General features: G+C 33.4%; 1 protein-coding gene across 4 annotated transcripts in view; it reads right to left on the bottom strand.

The window, feature by feature from the left end:
• The window catches only part of LOC143235437 (cytohesin-1-like), an 80,056-nt gene extending 60,233 nt beyond the window's left edge, over positions 1 to 19,823 (bottom strand). Inside the window, exons 1-2 of one of the 4 annotated variants that reach the window (XM_076473598.1) lie at positions 19,604 to 19,750; positions 5,054 to 5,157 (exon numbers count right to left, since the gene is read on the bottom strand). Coding sequence is in view for 2 of the 4 variants with exons in the window: in XM_076473591.1 (XP_076329706.1) it covers positions 19,604 to 19,652 (49 nt within the window). In the remaining 2 variants the exon portion in view is untranslated. Of the gene's footprint in view, positions 1 to 4,543; positions 5,013 to 5,053; positions 5,158 to 19,603 lie in introns of those variants that run through there. The other 3 variants (XM_076473591.1, XM_076473592.1, XM_076473597.1) reach the window with 3 other exon arrangements.
• Positions 19,824 to 21,162: the final 1,339 nt, after the last annotated feature.

The raw sequence follows: 21,162 nt of genomic DNA, 5'->3' as shown, positions 1-21,162 counted from the left end.
TCACAGTTGGTACGAGGTTCTTTTCCTGGAATGCTGTATTTGGTTTATGCCAAACATGTCCTCTGTTCTGGTGTCCAAATATTTCAATTTTGGACTCATCTGTCCAAAGAACATTATTCCAGAAGTCCTGGTCTTTGTCTACATTCTCTCTGGCAAACTTCAGTCTGGCCTTGATATTTCTCTTAGAGAGCAAAGGTTTCCCATTTGCACACCTCCCATGCAAGTTAAACTTGCGCAGTCTCTTTCTGATTGTAGAGGCATGCACTTTCACATCAACAGTAGCCAGAGCCTGCTGTAGGTCCCGTGATGACATGTTAGGGTGTTTGAATACCTCTTTTAGCATCTTGCGGTCTGCTCTCGGGGGGAACTTGCTTGGACGTCCAGACTTGGGCATGTTGGCAGTTGTTTTGGAAGCCCTCCACTTGTTGACTATTTTCCGGGCAGTGGAATGGCTGATTTCAAAATCTTTTGGGATCTTTTTAAATCCCTTACCAGACTCATAAGCTGCTACAATTTTCTTTCTGAAGGCCTCAGACAGCTCTTTTGCTCTCACTATGGAGTTCACTCTCACTTCAACAGTCAGAAGGACACTAAACTAAATGTCTGAGATGTAAATAGAGCAAGCCTCATTCAAAATGCTGATTAACGATCTTCTAATCATGTGCACCTGGTGTGATACACCTGTGTGTGAGATGAGCCATTTTAAGTGGGAATAAATGTGGGGGTGTTGTCCTAACCTTTTCCTCAGTTAGAATATGCATTTTTGTAGAATTACATTTACAGATCTTAAAAATTCTTTTCTTCAGTTGTAATTGTTTAGTTATATTCCTATAACCTCTCAGTATTGTTTAAATTGAGATTAAATATCTATATATCCAAATACACACAGGCTTTCATAGGGTGTCCTAACTTTTTCACATGACTGTATATGGAAGTCTGAAGCAAAGCTTAGGGGCCTGGGCGAAATATTGTATGAAAGGTAAATCATTATACACTCACTAATCCTTGATCACTGCTGTTTATGGTTCTACATTACGAAATGGCGCAAATCAAACTGATAACATGTGGACAGGAAAATAGTATAGAATACATATATGACAGTAGACCTTGTGTTATTGATTTATACTCTCGACAAGGTTTATCACTGCAAAAGATTCTTTTACCTTCGATATGTTTATATGTTTCCACACATATGGTAAACAGAAGTTTTACAATACGGTACAGAATATCCTATGCTTCTACTATACAAGGTTACACAGAATTACAGGACTAAACGTTTTTCACATATATTTCTCCTTACGAACATGGCTTTGTGTACTTAGATTACAAGATTCAGAGGGTACGAAATGGAGGAGACAAAGAGAACACTGTATATTGCTGGTAGTTGAACAACTACTTGAAATAACTTCCTGTAAAATTCCCTTGGTTCTTAATTATTTATTGTAGTCCAAGAACTTATCCACACTACTGTTACAGTCTCTGTTCCATTTGTACACACCTCAGCAAAGTATGTGATTGTTTAAATATAATACCAATAATAATAATGTCTTTCCTCTGTCTCCCCAACCCCAAAAAAGTTACTTGTTAACTTAGTGAGTCGTACCACTGCGTATAGAGGAGAAGCTAGCCCATTGGGAATCTTAAGCAGTAACGTTTTTGTCCACCATGAAAAATACTAACTAATAATATTCACCAAGTAAAAATCCGCCGAAGCAAAGCATATTTACTCACTTCCCAAAAAGTCTTTTACATTCACATGCGAGCAATATTACAATGGCATCTTGAATTATGTACACTAGTTGTGCAGTGCACTTAGCAATGAATCATCTCACGCAAACCGTACGAGTGCCTAACTGCTGCAATGTTTGACATACATCAGTTACAGAGTAGTGTATTTTTTGGATCCATTTAACTGAAAACACATCTTTGTTGTTTAAACAAGTACAATACTAAAATAAAATAAATAAACATCCCTGTTAATAGGAAGCTCCCTTGACATACGCGGGGCATTAGACGACAGCTGAGAGACATGACATACGCGGGGCGTTAGACGACAGCTGAGAGACATGACAGTTCGATTCCTTAATTTTTTTATTTCATATTTTTCATCTTAGTGCCATTTTTACAGAAGTCGTAAATTTGTCAAAATCAATACTAATAAACTAAAAGAGTACAATAAGAAATCTAAGTTACAATACACACTACTCAAAATTAAATATCTGTCAGATATACTTCCGTGGGGTCCCCAAAAGTGTTCTATATCAAGATTAAGTAAAACCAAAATTAAGACTAACAAATGTTTTTATTTATTGTTTTTGAAATTGATAGGTCATGTTGTGTTGTAACCTCAAAGTGCACAACTCCTCTTGTGATTCGTGCCATGCAAACATTTTGGTGACATCACGACAGCACAAATTGCAACGTTAAGTGTCCCTTATGTGATGTCATTTTAGTGTCTACTGACAGAAAACACACTACTGTATATTGGTGCGAGTGGTTAAAACAGTAGGTAACCAAGCCAGACAGTCGAAATTAATTGAAAATACCGTTTTAAAATGTACTACACCACAAAACATTATACATCATGGGTGACTGGAGTTAGGAAAATCAAGTTAATTCTTGATAACATACATCTTTTAATTAAGATAATCCTGGTCAATTATGTCTTTATATATTACCTTTAATTTAATTATACTCTGAAAACATACTGGTAATGCCTTATCACAGAAGTTAACCACAATGTTTTCATACAACCTATCTTATTCGCGACATGACGTCACTCAGGTATGACTGATAACTAGACTTTACAAGATCTTATCTAATCTTAATTTTAGTAGTGTAATAAATGTAAGGAATAAGTCACATTAAAAAGAAATATTAACTACTCATGGATAACTGAGATTGGATGATACTTTCCGAAATGGTTTGACACTATACGAGGAAGCAAACAGTTTGACAACTCTCCTAACACGCTTCCTCTCGATAAAAATGTCAAAAATTCTTCACACTGTGAGGCAAATTGTACAATAAGCCACGCCCAGTACAAAAATGTTTCACTACCATACGTTTATAACTGTACGAAACATATTATATAACTCTTCTTTTATAATTTGTGTAGCAACATGAAGAAAGGGTATTTATATAAAAACTTTCAAAACTAACACTATCAATTTTCAGAAAAATAACAAAATCCTTAAATTTTCTTTTCTTTGTGGTTTATTTAGCGTGCGTTTACTTTTAAACATGAAACCGGTACTTGGAAAATTGTTTATCTTTAAACGTAGCAATTAAAAATCCAAAAAGTGTTAGATTATCCAATGTAAGTGTTCAAAGTTTCAAAACAAGCATTTTAAAAAATAACAAGTTTTATTTCAAAATAATAAAGTACCGACAGTATTAAAACATATCCAATGACTTTCGATGTTTTTCTTTAACATAATACAATGCATACACACGCAAACTATATATATATATATATATATTTGCTTTCTGTTAAGCACAAAGCGTTTGGACTATTTGTGCTACCTACCCCAAGTATTAAACCTTAAATATTAACGTTATGAACCATCCTAATTACTGTCATTCTCGAAAAGTAAAAATATACCCTTTCATGACATTATCTTTATTTGTCACATTTCATCGATGTATAGTTTTTTAATAACTTTAATCTCTATAAAGTTTATACTCGAAGCAAAGAACTTGAGGGCAAATTTAAAAATAAAAAAAATATTTTTATGATGAAACCCAAATTTACAATTCAAATATCGGTGTTTTAGATAGAAACATGTACCGCTCGTGGAAGTGAAAAGGGTAACAAAAGTATTAAGAAATGTAGTTGAAATAAATTTATTTATGTGGTTAAAATAAAATGTTAATAACACAATAAACAAAAATATTTAACAGTTTTATGTTGATACCGACAATTAAAGAAAACAGGATGAAAACAACGTTTATTGTGTCATCTCTATTAAGAACGTGATCTTAAATTGTAGCAAGTATAGACGGCTCCAATGTAACGTATGTTTATTTTATTTTATCTATTTGTTCCAAATACTTTTTAATGTTTTTTAGAATATTTTGTTATCTTGTACTATTCACTTGTGTTATTTTAGTACTGTTTTCATATGCTATTCAGTAATCATAATACAACATATATTTTCATTTCAATCTTTTTGCCCTTCAGTTATCTTGATTACAATAGTTACTAACGTTTCACGAAAAATCCTTACAAAAATCAATCTTCCTACAGTAAAGTTGTAACAAATATAACTAAGAACAGTTCAAACAAATACGACTGAGATTGGTTCTAACTCATGACTATGCCATTGCATCTGTATTAAAGGGTTAATGTTTTAATTTATTTTAATACAAAACTATTCTCTCCCGATAGTACAGTGGTAAGTCTATGGATTTACAACACTTAAATCAGGGGTTAGATTCCCCTCATTCGACATAGCATATAGCCCGATGTGGCTTTGCCATACGAAAACACACATACACACACAAAATATTCGATAGTTTGTAATCTATCAGTAATACTTACATTGGATTTCCAGATCATTCATACCTACTTCTTCATGATATACAATTTCACGGGAGGTGAATTAACTCCACCATGTAAGGAAATGTTATATTAAAAGTAATACGAAAAGAAATTAAAAGCTTAATTCTAGTCTATTACTGTGTAAGCACGTATCTCATAAACGGAATGTTCATAATTCCACAGCATTAGACCCACTCGATAAAATTACACTAATCTCGACACAGCAGGTAAGTGAATGATGTATGACAGAACAACGAATATCTTTTATCATAAATGTTGCCGATGAAATATATACACAAGTTAATGAATTTTTTCAAGGTCGGCGGTTAAGGAAGTACTAAAAACGAACTGTCATTTAAATTCATCAGCTAAGCGCCCAATATTACAGGAGAGTAGAGCCTTAGATTTCTCGATCTGCTTCTAACTGAAGAGTAGGCACAAGTATAGAAGGAAAAATGAGTTACCCAACTTAACAGGAAACAAACACGTACACAGTAGGAAACCGATTACCTCGTGAAACGTTGAACTACGCATGAATACCCACACTAGTGACACATTGTATCCGTCGTTTTCAGGAACAAAATTACGTCATGACCCATATAATACAAGGAACTCTGAAAAAAAATATCGTAACAAAGTTCAAAAGAAAATTCGATAAACAACAAAACATCTTAGAAACAACATATTTTGTTGTAAAGGGGAAGAACTGTTGTGATGATCAGTTCAGCATTAAATTTGGCAAATATCACTGTCATTTCTAAATAATAAATTATTTCACAACCTACATCATACAAACTCTGTGTGATCGCTACAAACTTGAAAACAAGCCAATCCAAGAAAACAAAATAATTGCGATTAGAGATCATTTGAAACAACATTATTTGCTATATCGTTTTAAACAAGCGCAGAGTCGCGTAATTACTTATTTTGGCGCATCTCCATGTCGTTTACCAAGAATAAATAGCCATTCACTACCTATATCATATAAAATGAGTGATCACAGCTAAATTCAAGAGGCATAATAGATAACATAAACATAACAAATAAATTTATTTCTTGTTTTATTCTACTAAAACGCGCTTTTGAAGTTTATTTATAATTCTCAAATCTTAATTTTGGCATATTTAGAAACAACCCCAAATACTGGTTTCGTTATACAGGAATATTCGAAAATACGTATTTCACTCAATTTTCTTTTGCAAGAAAATATCATTAAAAATATTAATTTCGGATAGTTTACAATGAAAAATCCACTACGACGTCATTTTGTTATATCCATCAGTTTAGGATACAGTACTTTACAATATATATACAGGAAATATAGTCTTGTTGTTGTTGTTTCAACTTAAGAACAAAGCTATACAATGGCCTATCTGTAATCTGCCCCCTCTGGTATCAAAACCTGGGTTTTAGCGTTGGAAGTCGGCAGAAATAACAACGTGTTACTGGGGGAAATACAGCCTGTAATGTCATTTTTCTAACATCCACCTGTTTGCGAAGCTGGAGGTTTCCTATTACAAATATGTGAACATTATTTTCATGCTTCGTGAATTTTAAATTGTATGTTATTACAATACCAAGTGACTTGTATTTTAAATGCATTTTGTTACGTAAAACCATATTCCAGTTTTTCATTTTTTATAATTTCATTAGATCTTGTAATGCTAAACTGCTTTTTAGAATTATATCACGTTTATAAATATTATTTTACTGGACTTAGTATACATATGTAAAAAATACCACCTTAAATCTCCTATACTGAATGAACTTCGAAATATATTGCGATAGCACATAAAAAATATCGTTTACAGCAAGCGTTCTCAAGAGATGGTTTGATTGTAATTACAGGTTTTAATGCAATGATTTATAATACTTAGCATGTCTTGTCAAATTGTTGTACATGCCTATTTTTTAAACCGTTTTAGTCCTGATCTATGTAGTTAAGCTTACCCTTGATCTGAAAATCTTAATTTATATGATAAATATTAAATATATAGTAAATTGCAATCGTACTCATATAAAAAATAGATAAAATATTTTGTTTATTTATTTTCCAGGTATGCTATTTTCATAACGTATTTCAAGTCAATTCGAATAGTTAAAATATTAAAAAGTTAATCAACTTCAAAGTGATTACAGGTTATATTTCACATGTTGTTTTAGCTAGGTTGTAAGTAAAAAACTGAGAATCGTGCTGATGAATGTAACTCTCGTTACTTGAATGCAATGCATTTTGTGGGATTGGGGTAGGGAGTTCGATATTTCAACAAATATAGAATTGTTAGCTGACATATCATGCACAGTAATATTTCCGAAAACTTATGACATAATGACACTAAATCGAAAAAGGTATATTTTATTTATTTTGCAGTAAAATCTAAAACTTCATGGTTTCGATTATTCATCGGCCCTCTGGTGAAAGTCAGTTAATAAACTGCATTGCACAGCTGTAGCTTTAAAGTTGTAAGCTCAGTTAAATTATCCAAAATGCCTTGTAAAACGTCCTAATAACAAACTAAGTCATCATGGATTTTTGTTTAAAATGCTACTGGGTAGTTACGTCATTTTTCTGCACTTATAGCCATTCACTGGCAGAGGTCTACATAATGCAAAGGACTAATTACTGACAAAAACACATACAATATATGTATCATGAACTGCGAACAAAAGCAATAAAATAATGTTAAAAAAACAGAAAGAAAATAACTGTGGAAAATCTGTTAAAAACCTTTAGTACAATGCACTCGAAAAGTACTACTAATACAAAACTAACTCCACACAGTAGAAAACAACACAAAAACCGCCATGAACTCACTCTCTCTCAAGGTAACCGGACAAACATATCATACTACACTTACGAACTGCCAAAATGTTCAGATAAGTGCTATGTGTGTAATACTGTTTACGATATACAATATCAAGAAACTATTAAGTAACAACGTTAAATACAGTTAGTTTATAAACTAACTCGTCTCGGCAAACATAACACACTCAATATAAGTTCCAGGAAAAGATTCGTGAAATTGAAAATTTCTTTATGGATTTATTTTTCTTTGGCTACATATAATAATCTCGTTCTTCATTATAAGGCTAAGTAAAAAAAAAAAAAAGTTTATCTTCCGAAGTTTTCGAAAAAGAAAGAATGAGGTTTTTTACAATAATCACCGGTTTTAAAAAAGTTTACAACCTTGTCGACAGAAGGTTCGTGTCAAACGAGCCTTCATTTCATTTTTTCATCAAAACAAAAGAGAATTTATGACAAATATAGGAAAAGGGCAAATAAATCAACAGTATTTACCTTATTTTTTATTCAGAAGTTTTCGTATAATCGAAAAACAATAACTTAAAAACAAGAAGAAAGAAATCGTAAAAAATGTAGAGGGAGGCGGCTACAAAAAGGAAGCGGAAGGGGACACTAAACCTGTATTTTTTCACTTGGCCTAAACACCACATATCATTTACAAACCATGTACTATTACCAAAAACAGTAAAAATAAAAATAATTATATAAATGATCTCTTTTATCTATGATAAAATGGATAAACAAGCAAATATATTTGAAAAATCAGTGAGGAATTATTAATTTTTTCACTTGGCCTAAACACCACATATCATTTACAAACCATGTACTATTACCAAAAACAGTAAAAATAAAAATAATTATATAAATGACCTCTTTTATCTATGATAAAATGGATAAACAAGCAAATATATTTGAAAAATCAGTGAGGAATTATTAATTCTTTTATATAACATAACATTTATATAACGTAATAGAATTAAATAACAAAATGTATTAGAATGTTCTGATTTAATTTTATCAAAGAACAAAAATTGTAAGATCAATGACAGTAAGATATTAGGAAATAGTGTAATTGTCCATAAAACAAAAACAAGACTATACATCTCAGAACGGCCTAGATGACCTTCGAAGGTTGAAACGTCATTCTCTGCTTTATTAGTAACAGTGTTTATACCCATACCAGCCGTCGTTCTGAGATGTATTTTTATTTCAAGTAGGTATCTCGTCATCAAGAAGATAAAGACTATTGAGTGAGTTGTTTGTTTGCTTCAGCCCAAAGCCACGTATTGGTTTATCTACATTCTGTATACCACGGAAAATTGCCCCTGATTTTGGAGTTTTAAGTCCTTATAATTACTGCTAACGCCGTACCTTACGTCCACATAATGCAAAATTGAGTCGCCATCTATTAGCAGTTATAATTAATATTTAAATAATGAATTGTGAAAGAACGTTTAATAAATAAACATAGCATCTATTTGAGGCAAAATATTTCAGAAATACAATTTTTAATTTACCATTTATCTATCTATATATATATTCCTTTTAAGCTTTATTTTGTTTATCAACTTTTACTACTTGACAATGTTCTGAAATACGGGATGTTAGAAACAGAAAAAATCTACAAGTTTGGAATTTTCCCTCCTAATAACAGCTGAAAAACTTTCTTTGCAATCTTCCTTACCTAACTTGCACAGTTTCGTTAAATATGTCGTTTACATCTTTAACAGACATTGTCATGATATAAAATATTGAGTGTAAATATAATTTATTTATTTTGCGAGTTAATATTTATGGTTATTTAATTTTGTTCATAACAAGACAGTCTGAATCAATTATTTTAAAATAAATGTTATCACAACTTTAGTTTCGTAGGTCAGTTAGAGTCGTACATTGTGTTTATAACTCCTTGATGTATAAATTATAGAACATCGCACCACGAAATTTACTGATGTAGAGGATATATAGCAAGCAGACTATTTAGTAATAAACATATAAATAATATAAGATGAGCGGAAAACAGCGCACAGAGAAGGAAGCCCTAACGATTAATATACGCCCAACGGTTGATATATATTAGAGTAAAACAAACAATGTTGAAAAGGATAAGAATAGTTTATTTTATCAAATCAACTGAACCTGCCTGTGTGGACTTTGACAAAAGTAGACGTTTATTAGAGTTAGGCCTAAACACGACAAAAGAAAAGACGATTTTAGAATCTCAGTAGATATTGTCGAGTTACCATGGTCGTATCCAAAACTTCTAAAATCGTCTGTTCTTTTGATACATACTGACATTCAATTAACGTACGTTACATATTATGATTTTAAATCGCCAGAATTTGAATTTTAAAATTAATTGAATGTCAGTATGTATCAAATTTATTTAACTTGCAAACAAGATTGATACACAATTTTTTTCTTAACACAAATACATTTTAACATGCAAACAGCAATACAACTTATAATAACGGTTATTACAAATAATGATTTATATATAAAAGTTTTAAAAACTTATAAACTATATTGAGTTTTCTATCTGGTTTGAAACTGAATATTTTATCGATGATTCACAGGGAACGAATTAATTCTAATTTATATGCAAAAGTTTTAAAACTTATAATTAATATTGAGTCCTCTATCTGATCTGGAACTGAATGCATTGTCGACGGTTCACGAGGCGCAAATTACTTTTATGTTGACACACAGATATATTTCATATGACGGAAATCCTAACTAGCTCTATTCTTGTTTGGCCTAATGCAGTTTACGTGCTTAATTTTCACAAAGGAAGATAGATATGTAATGTCCTTGTAAAAATACTAACGTTCAAAGTTAATTTTCTGAAGTTAAACGGTTCGTGACGTTCGAAATCTATAAGCGTTCTTGATCCAATATCTGTAGTTTTTCCAATTAATAAGCATTTATCACAATTGTAGCTTCCAAGGATTATAGTACACTGACTGTAGCTGACCAATCAATATTCTTATCTCTTGGCGCGTCGATTTATATATTTTTAGGATACGTTCTCGAAAGTTCACTTGGCAACAATATTGTCAATCACTATTATTACATACACACCTAATCTACTGTTGATTCTTACCCTCGAGAATCTTCTACAAATTTAGAGAACAGGCGAGACTCGAGTAACACACATTTAACAATATATGTTACATGCATTAAACTGAATTAGATATTGAAATAAATGTATAACAGTAAATCCGTTACAATTACCACCTACTATGGAAAGAATGTATTGTACATACATTAAACTAGTTCCGAATATATACTCTTCAAAAAACGAAACGCAAAAGGCAAAATATGAGACAAATTGTTAACAAGTTTATTTCGGGTAGTTCTGTATGACATGTGTGAAACTTTGCACATTCACTGCTGAACATCCAAAGTCTGCAAAGGCGAAGTCCACGCTCACTAGGTGAAGTTTAACGTCACTCAACGTCAATAACGAGTATGCCCCCCCCGTGAGCATCAATAACTGCTTGGCATCTCCTGCCCATGGAAGCGATGAGATGACGAATCACATCCTGTGGAATGGCTGTCCACTCAGCCTGCAAATCTGCTGCAAGCTGAGGTAAAGTCTGCGGTTGAGGTTGTCGCCGTCGCAGACGTCGGTCCAACTCGTCCCAAAGATGTTCGATGGGGTTTAAATCTGGTGATCTGGAGGGCCAGGGAAAAAACGTTGATGTTGTGGTGTCTCAAGAAGACAGTGTTGAGTCGGTTTGTGTGAGGACGGGCGTTGTCATGTTGAAAAACGTCGTTGGCGTTCACCATGATGGGTTGCACATAGGGCCTAAGAATCTCGTAGACGGTTGCGTACGGTCTGATCGGAAATCCTACGCAGCCCTGGTATGGTTGAGGCAGTAGACGTCGCAGTGGTGGTCCTATCCCGAAGGTAACGTAACCGGATGATGCGATCTTGTGCGGGCGTGGTCACACGAGGTCTGCCAGATCGTGGACGGTCACGAGTTGATCCATGTTGTTGGTGACGATTCCATAGCCTTGTGATGGTGCTTGGGTGGACATTCACAGCTCTGGCAACATCTGATCGAGATTCGCCTGCTTCAAAGCCACTAATGGCGTTGTTGCGTTGTGCTTCTGTCAGTCTTGGCGTAACTGTATTGCGTATCGGTGGCTTAACACTGAGCTATGGTAACCGAGAACCCGTCACTTTTATAGGGATTTTGCACATGTTGCACTTGCAGAACATGCAGATCTCTCAAACAAATTTATTGGACACGCATGCGTTTTGGCGAAAAATCTGATGTTTTCCTCCGTTTTCAAAGTGCACAACTTTTATTGTCATTTTGGTCTGACAATCAGTGCCTTAACACGTGTAACATCACATACTCTGAGCTTGAAACGTTATTACATATATTTCTCTTTAAAATAAAAAAATATCCCTTTTGCGTTTCTTGTTTTGAAGAGTATATATACAGTAAAACCTAAGACGGATTCGCACGGGACCGAGTAAAATTTCCGGCTTAAACAATGAACATGCATTTCCTTAATTATATACAATTTTTGAGTGGAACGTTATACTTGCTTGACTCAAGGGAAGTAAGACGTTTGTGAATAAAGTTATTATACTGTTTATGCTATATTTATTAGAATAAGAACAAAAACAGACTTTCAAAATATACACAAGTACACAAAATCTTAATTTTATTTGAAGAAAGTGTCCAATTTCAACCGTTTCGTTTTTTAATGGGCTTTCTCATGCGGTTAAAAGAGAACGCCAATTCTACGGCCTTTTCATGTTCATTTTCCCTTTTCATATTTGCATACAATTATCAGCTATCAAGCGTTAATATAACTTAACACTTGAGATGAAGTAGGAATTTTCTATTTCCTCACTATCTTTTCCATTTTGTTCATCTTCTGGATCTCTCACATTGTTACCATCTTGCGATTCTATTATAGATTTTTTAAATCAATTTCTGTTAAAACACTTGTCAATGTTCACAGAATTATCTGCATCAATCTTCTCAGAGTTTGGATCTCACTAGAATCGTTATAACAAACAACTTCTCCACAATCTCCGCCATTATCCACAGTTTCGAAAGTACTTTATTACGCATTTGATTGAATGACTTAAAAATGCAATTGCATTTAACATGTCAATTTTCATGGTCATTTCTGGTGCTCTCTTACAGTCGTCCATGTTTGCAAGAATATGCTGAAGCATCAATTTTCTATATTTCAATCTTATACAATGTATAATTCCATTATCTAGTGGCTGTAGAAGTGATGTTGCACATGGAGGTAGAAAGACTGAACGAACATCTGAAAGTTGAACTTTCGGGTGACAAGTTTCATTATCTGGGAAAAGTAGAATACTCCTATTTTCTTGTTCCATTCTTTTGTTTAATTTGTTCAAAAAGTCCTCGAATATAGCACTTGTCATCCACGCTTTATTATTCGCTTTCCATTCCACAGGAAGTTGATTTTTCTTTAAATTTTTGAAACAGCACGGATTTTTACTTTTACCTTATAACAATGGTTTTTATAGTTTTCCATCAGCAAATGCGACCAAAAGTACAGTGAATCGTTCTAACGAATAGCAACCTCCGGAATAATGAAGGAAGAAAAAAGAACAGAATATATTTAACTAATACTTACTGTAACAAAATGTCCGATAATTTATTAATATTTAAAGAAATTATTAATTAAATAAGAAATTAATATTTAATCAAAAACATTTTCCGCCTTACTCAGGTTCTAATCCTACTTGTTGATAGATGAGGTAGGTGAAAGATAGTTCTCCGTCCGCGTTACGCAGGTTCCGCTATATAGAGAGCCTTTTATAAGATAAATCTTGCGATAATGCTGCAAAATTTTGATATTTCCGGCTCGTACAAGTTTACGGCTTAGACAGGTTTTACTGTATATTATTTTGAAAACAAGTGAAGTGAATCCTGTTCGTTTATTTTTGTTAATTTACCGTAATAAGTCACATTCACATATACCAACTGCAGAAGAAACTTTAGACCAACAACCACACGCAGTACATAGTTTGACTTTCTAAATACGACATAAAAAGATAAGTTTCCTGGCAATAAGTGAGCCACAGCCAGGATTATAAAGTGGTAAACGGTGATAGAAAAAACGTGAATGACAGCGGAAGTAAATAGGCTGTAGTAGTAACAAAAATAGTGTAAAGATTACAACTACGTTAAACAACCATTTCAGGTGATTTTAATAAATGGGTAGAAGGGAGATCTAATCTTGGGTTAAAAGACAGTGAACTACAAAAATTTGTTAAATAAGAACTAGAGAGAGAGAGAGAGAGGAGTGTAGACAAAGGAAGAGGGAAAATAATAAATAAGAAAAGGAGAGAAAGGAAAAGCTGAAAATAAAAGAAATATAAATTGAGAGAGATAAAAAAACGAAAAAAAGGAAAGACTTAGAAGTAGAGAGAGAAAGAATAAAAACACAAAATTAAAAAGGAAACCAGAGAGAAGATGGACTAGAAAGAGAAAGAAACGAACACAATTTGACATTGCAAAACTCAACCAATAGAAGGAACAAGGACCCAAGGATGGCAATGCACTCAGGGCTAGCATACTCTAGCTGCTCAAATTTGATGAACATAAAGATGGCATGGATGCTTTCCTGGACATATATGAAAGATTCACCCAAAGTCAGAACTGGTACAAAGTTGACTGGGCACTTTCTCTCAGCTAACTTCTCACAGGATTAGGCCTGTACATATATGTATGGACTATGATAAGTTATAAGTGGCTTTACTGAAACAATATGAAGGTTTTCATCTGAAGTTTAGAGGAGTCAAATGTAACACTGGAGAAACTGTGTTTTTTTCAGTTTTTGGCAATATTTCTCTGGATGTACTGACATGGCCACATTTGAAAATAATTTTGAGAGACTAGTTTATGATCACGTGTTCAACTGACATGTCAGTATTTTTAAAGGAGAGAACATCAAAACATCCAAATATGTGGAGGAGATGATCATGCTGGCAGAACAGTATAAGGGAATCCTTCGAAGTAGCATGACGAGCAAGTCCAAGAATATCAAGTTAAGATTGAAGCCAGTGATAAATGACTTGAAGCAATAGTTTACTAAAGGTCACAGAAGGTTAACAGAAGGGAGAAGAGATGCTATGTTTGTTATAAAATGGTACACATTGCAAAGGAGTGCAAGTTCACCACCAGCAAATAACAGCAGAAATCTCAACACAAAACAGCTGAAGCTATTTACAAAAAAAAAAAAAACACTACTGGCAAGAAACAAGAAAAGTGTGATTAGCACTACAGATGCTCTTGCAAGAAGAAAGAAAATCATGACTACTCATAATTTTCAATACAAGAAAGCACGATCAATCAGTGCCTCATAGAATCTTCATATACTGGCATGTTAAGGTTTGTTGGCATCATTTGATATTTGTCACAAGCTCCCATCACTATTGGCACTGTTTATCAGTGAGAACCAGTCTAGTATCCTATTATCTGAAGGTAAGGTGCACCTGTATGCGCTGGAAGTTTCTCATGGCAAAAATAAAGGTTGATACTCCATATTATGTAGGACATCTCAAGATCATGTGTATCAATTGTGGGAAAACACCTAGGAACAAAGCAAATGGCAGACAGAACCACCAGTAACTTCTGTTGGTAGGGAGTCATTGGAAACGTGAGTAGATGCTGTAAGTAATGTGACACCTACCAAAAGACAATACTTAGAGGGAAAATAGCCAAAGTTCCAATGGGGAAGGCAGTTCTCATAGGAGAGTCATTCAGTAAAGTAGCTGAGGACTTAACCATGCCACTAGCACCTGTGTCTGACAAGGACAACTTGTATGTGGGTTATTCCATGCCAACTCATCTACTGCTTCCCAGTTCATGTCATAGATTTCCTTGAAAAAATTTAAGCAAAAACTTCATTTTGATTTATTCAGCCACGGAGTACAACTTTTGGAAACATCTGATAGGGTTCGGAATGTATGGCCATAACTTGCAATTAAGATAACCTGCCTTGATGGTGGCAGGTGAATGTGGTGATGGAAATATTAAAATTGGGACATATTTCAGCATCATAATTCCTTCTTCTCAACAATAACTCCTAGTGATGAATTCAAAGTAGCATGAGGCGTAACATCAATAGGTATATCCCCAATTGCCTTTGAATGCAAAAGGAGTTCACTGTGTTGAGATGTGGATATTTCCACCAATATGCGATCAGAGCAAAGTTTCTTTAGTGACTTTGGAGGGCAAGCAAGTCCTTCTAGTCCCTTCTGGATGTAAAAGGAAGACATCTGCCTTAAAGGTTTGTCTGAAAGAGAATGTAGCATAAGAAAACAAGGTACAGGTGTTACAGATGTTGAAGATTGCTGCTCAGAATCTTCAAGACATGGTCATTTACCAATGTACTGTTTTTTCACTATTTTATTTAAGTTTTTATTTGGAGGATCCATAATAAAAAAAAGAATATTTCGGTGCCCACTGACCCCACCCACTACGGAGCCCTATGAGGGGATGCACTACAATGCCAAACAAGGACACTGTAGCAACACCAAGGTTTCGTGAGTACTATACCCAAACACTAGAATCAGATACGATGATCACAACACCTGTCGAGAACATCCAACACTGGTACTTGGTTGACTCTAGTCCAAGTGGGCCAGCCGTCTACAGGAATTCAAGGCCAAAGTGGTGTGTTAAGGTTGGACCCCTCAACCATCAGGATCCTCTCCTCCTCTTCACGGGTCACCACACACAGCAAATATGTGGGTGGATGTTTAGATCCCAGAGGAGGTAAACTGAAAGAAGAGAACATTACCTGGGAGGACCCCTCACCATGTACAAGAATCCACACCGAGGAGTAAAATCAGAATTTCTGGTATGGAAGAATCAAGTATGTCATAACATTTTTGTACATTATGCTGCACAGGATTTATTTTCATGGTTAAAAAACAAAAAAAGGAGATCATTCTTCTTTTACATGTCATTCAACAGCTTTTCTTATTACAAAATTATCTTCCTTAGGCAACTAAAAAAATTTGATAATCAGTTAATAACTGGCCTCATTAACTGATTACATTTAACTACCTGATTATTCTTATGTAAGACATAGATGGTTGGAATAATTAAAATTAGTAACAATCATAAACACTACTTTTGAATAATTGATTATTTTCTTGAGTCATGACGAGGTTAATTGTTTTCTTGATTATGGAAAGTGTGTAAATTTCTGTACCTAGATTTTCAAAATTATTTGAAGGTGCCAAACAAATGATTAGCTGAGAAAACAATACTAATGGGTTACAGAATGACTAGTTAAATGGATTGTATGGCAAATAGATGATAGAAGATAAAAAAATTATTATACAAGGCCAGTCAAACTGAACAGTATATGTATAATACACTGGATCTCCCAGTGTATTAACGCTCAGAATTTTCCTTTGGATGCTAAAATGAAATGTGGAATTCTTAGGATATTCATGTTTTGATACCATATGTCTCTAGGCCTAAAAAATTTTTTTCTCGCTACCAACTAGCCCTGTTATTATTGTGACCTTAAAAATGTTTTTTAATTTAAATTGCACTTTGAATCTTTGCAATATACTTATAATGGCTCCAAGAGCGAAATTCAATCTTTGCTAGTCAGTCTGTACCATTGGATAAAGGTCTGGCATAGCCAGGTGGTTAAAGCATGATGCGTCATGAGTGAAAATTATTTAGTAAGTACATTTGTGAAAAACAAATCAATATCTCTCAAATCAGACCAGTTTCATTCCTCAATAATGTTAACTTTTCCATGGATACTACATGTTACCTGCATGATAGAAAGGGAGGGTTGACTTAGCATACTTTAATTTTCAAAAGGTTTTTGATAAGGTGCCACATATCTAAATTATCTTAGTCACATCAAGGAAGGTTAATAAAAACTAAACAAAATTGTAGTGTAGAATAAATGGTTGAGAAAACAAAGTTATTAATAGTCAAATCAAACTTGTTACTAGTGGAATACCTCAGATTTTACTGTTGGACTTTTTCTGCATCTGAGTTACATTAATAACGCTGACAGGGATATAGTGGTAAAGTTGTGAATATTAAACTCTTGGGTATCTTTAGTGCATTTGAGGATGTTAAGATACTACAGAATGATTTGGATCAATCAATTAGTTAGATTAGGATAATATTTTCATTAAAAATATATACAGAAATTAGGGTTCATATAACATACGTTAACGGCTCTACATGTTATTTTTTTACAGCCAGTCAAGATTCTTTTAGACATGTGGTGAATGATAATGCATGCATACCAGAAATGTTGTGTTTCAACAGTAAGATATAAATGAGAATGTCTCCCATTTTCATTCATTTTCAGGATCTTTAAACAAGATTTTTCAAATAGAATGATCAAGAAACTAAGTCTTATGATTTTTAAGATTTACTTACAACATCTTGCATACATACTTAAAAATGTTTGGAAATATAAAACTAGCTTTCACTACATCATGCTGCATATTCAAAACTACAAATCATTTTCAGTAAAATTTTCAAATTTTTTAACATTTTGACAATATTTACTTGCTGGCCATGACTGGAAAGATAATAAGCACTGCAGTAAACATATAATTAGAAACCATACAAACATTACGATTGTTGTCATTAAAGGGTTAATTTCACTACAGTATTGTAAAAGTTTGGTGGATATTATTTATGGTGATAAGACAAATTCCTCTCTTTGTTTGTGAAGATTGGAGTATGTGTATTATATTTGGGAACCTATTATGTTTGAAAAATTATGGTAATATATGAATAATGACTTTTATTTATAGCAACTCCAAAAAAACACATTTATGTTATAATAATCTAGATCACATATAACATAGTAACATACTCAATAGCATGCATGCATAAAAGTATTTTGAATAGTGGTGGATACACCACTCAAGCCACTGAAGCAATGTTCTGTTGCTAGTAGAACAGTTGATAGCAATATGGGTTTGGTTTGTTTTGAATTTTGCATAAGGCTACTTCAGGGCTATCTGCACTAGCTTACCCTAATTTAGCAGTGTAAGACTAGAGGGAAGGCAGCTAGTCATCACCACCCACTGCCAACTGTTGGGTTATTCTTTTACCAACAAATAGTGGGATTGACCATCACCTTATAATGTCCCCACAGCTGAAAAGGTGAGCATGTTTGGTGTGACAAGGATTCGAACCCACAATCCTCAGATACCATTACAGGCAAACTAAAAAGTTAGAAAAAGTAATTTATTCTTTCTACTGATCACTATTTAGACCTCAGAATACTGTGTACAATTTTGATGTCCTTATCTCAGAAAGGATATTGAATTAATGAAAGGTTCATAGGAGGGTTACTGGGATGAATCCATTGATGGAGAGATTTTCTTATATGGATACATTAATATTTCACTGAATTATTTTCTCATATAAAAAAGAAAGATAAGAAGCAATTGCAATTTACAACTGCCAAATCTTAAAATTAATTCTCCCCAACTGACTTACTAGAAATGGTTCTGATAAGGGATACTGAGACAAACCTGGAGATTAAAGTATCACCTTATGGGAATAGGTTAGCATCTCTTAACTTTTCTTATGACAAGAAGAGAAGAGGTTATTTTATTGGAGTTTATAAGATTAGCTATACAATCACTAAGATAAAGACCTCTGAATTCATTATCTTCTGAAAACAACAGAATAATAAAACGCAAGTTTAACATTTATCATGATAGTACTACCATGGAACACAATTTATTCTTTAACTTTATGTACTGAAACCACATGGTGCACTATTATTCATTATTATCAACAAACACAACCCATGACCAAACTCCAAAAGTACTACTAGCACTAGTACTACTACAGCAATAAACAGCTACCATAGTAACTATATTCTTATTATGCATTATATAATTAATAGATTAAAGTATTAGAAAATTTTCTTTAGTTTTCCTACAATATGTATAAAAATGCAAAAAAATGTTAAAGTTACTTACATTTAAAACATTATCGAATTAAAAGTTGAATTTAGACTTTACAGTGTACATGACTAAACAGTCAACATTACATCAGTTACTACATGTATTTAAAAAATCGAAATATGTAGTTCATTGGCTACTATTGCTACATGCGAGCAATACTACTACCGCCAGCGAGCAGGTTAATTTGACCCTGATTCCGAAAACTGTACCTAATGATATTACGACGTTGATGGAGTTAAGCCTAAATTAGTAAATAAATAAAACTAACCTGTAGAAGAAAATCCTTCTGGTTGATTTTTTAAAGTTGAAATACTCATTCTTAAAAGAAAATGTAGATTATTAAACTCTGCAAAATCGACGTGTTATCCAATATTAATAACGTTTCTACTGCCACCCTAATCACTTGTTATTCTTAAGCCTAAAAACTAAAGAAGGTATGTTCAAATTCTATGAGGACGAACAAAATTATTTGGAGGCATTGCTACTGAAGTATAAGCGTATTAGCAATAACAGTGCTTTCACCCAGTTTTTTTTTGTTTTTTTTTTTATCTAAGAATGAAAACTGATAAACTCCTGTAAAATGAATTAGTTGTCCTTAAGCTAGTGCAGTTTATTTAAAACACTTAAATACACTTAAGAGTATTTTCTGTTTTCTACTAGAAAAATGCGGTTGGATAACTTTAAGCATCAAATAAGAAAATGATGAACTAAACATGCGAAAATTACAGCTATTTTAGCCTTAATTGCAAGTGTGATCATATATGTATAAATCTAGTTTCACTCTGCATTAAAAGAAACAGTTCCAGAAAAAAATCCACAATAAAAACATAAAGTATCATGTTTACCATGAGATTACAAAGTAACATACTCATAGTTAGTTCAATTTCAAGTAGCACGGTTATTCATTTTAGTACTAATTGCAACTACGATCGTATATGTGGAAAATCTCATCTCTTATTTTGCATTCAAACAAAGTTGTATTTTATCAAAACATGATATTTCAATTAAAATAATAATAATTATGAAGCAGCATATCATTCATGAGATTGAAAACTCAATAAATAAAAATATTAAAACTGTTTATTTAGATTCAGAAAATAAGGGAATTTTGGCGTAGGGTGTGTGTGTTTTTCTTATAACAAAGCCACATCGGCCTATCTGCTGAGTCCACCGAGGTGAATTAAACCCCTGATTTTAGCGCTGTAAATCCGTAGACTTACTGCTGTACCAGCGAGGGACTAGTCAATAGTACTAGAATTTGTTTAAATCTTTTCTTCATGTGAACATCGAGTTTAAGAGAATGTGCAGGAACATTTTTTTTCTTTTTCAACTCATAACGACATTGGACGTTATGCTACTTTTTCACTTTTCCCCCCTTTAATGGCCAGGTGGTAAAGGCGCTCGGCTCGTAATCTGAGGTTCGCGGGTTCGAATCCCCGTCACACAAACATGCTCGCAATTTCAGCCGTGGGGGCGTTATAGTGTGACGGTCAATCCCACTATTCGTTGGTAAAAGAATAGTCCAAGAGTTGTCGGTGGGTGGTGATGACTAGCTGCCTTCCCTCTAGTCTTACACTGCTAAATTAGGGACGGCTAGCACAGATAGCCCTCGAGTAGCTTTGTGCGAAATTCCAAAACAAACAAACAAATTGTAGTACTTAGCTTCAGAAAAATTGGAAAATTGCAAAATACCAGTACAAAAGCGTAAAGTGAGGATATATCGCTAGCATTCAACAAAAAAAAGTCTGAGGTATAACAAAAATTGAATATATGTTTGAGCACAGTGAAACGATCTTTAGTCTAACAATAAAACATATATAAAATTTA

This window comes from Tachypleus tridentatus, chromosome 12 (genome assembly GCF_004210375.1).
Source record: "Tachypleus tridentatus isolate NWPU-2018 chromosome 12, ASM421037v1, whole genome shotgun sequence".
Taxonomy (NCBI): Eukaryota; Metazoa; Arthropoda; class Merostomata; order Xiphosura; family Limulidae; genus Tachypleus; species Tachypleus tridentatus.
Note: the sequence above shows the minus strand (reverse complement) of the source record. Positions and strands in the feature narration are given on the sequence as shown.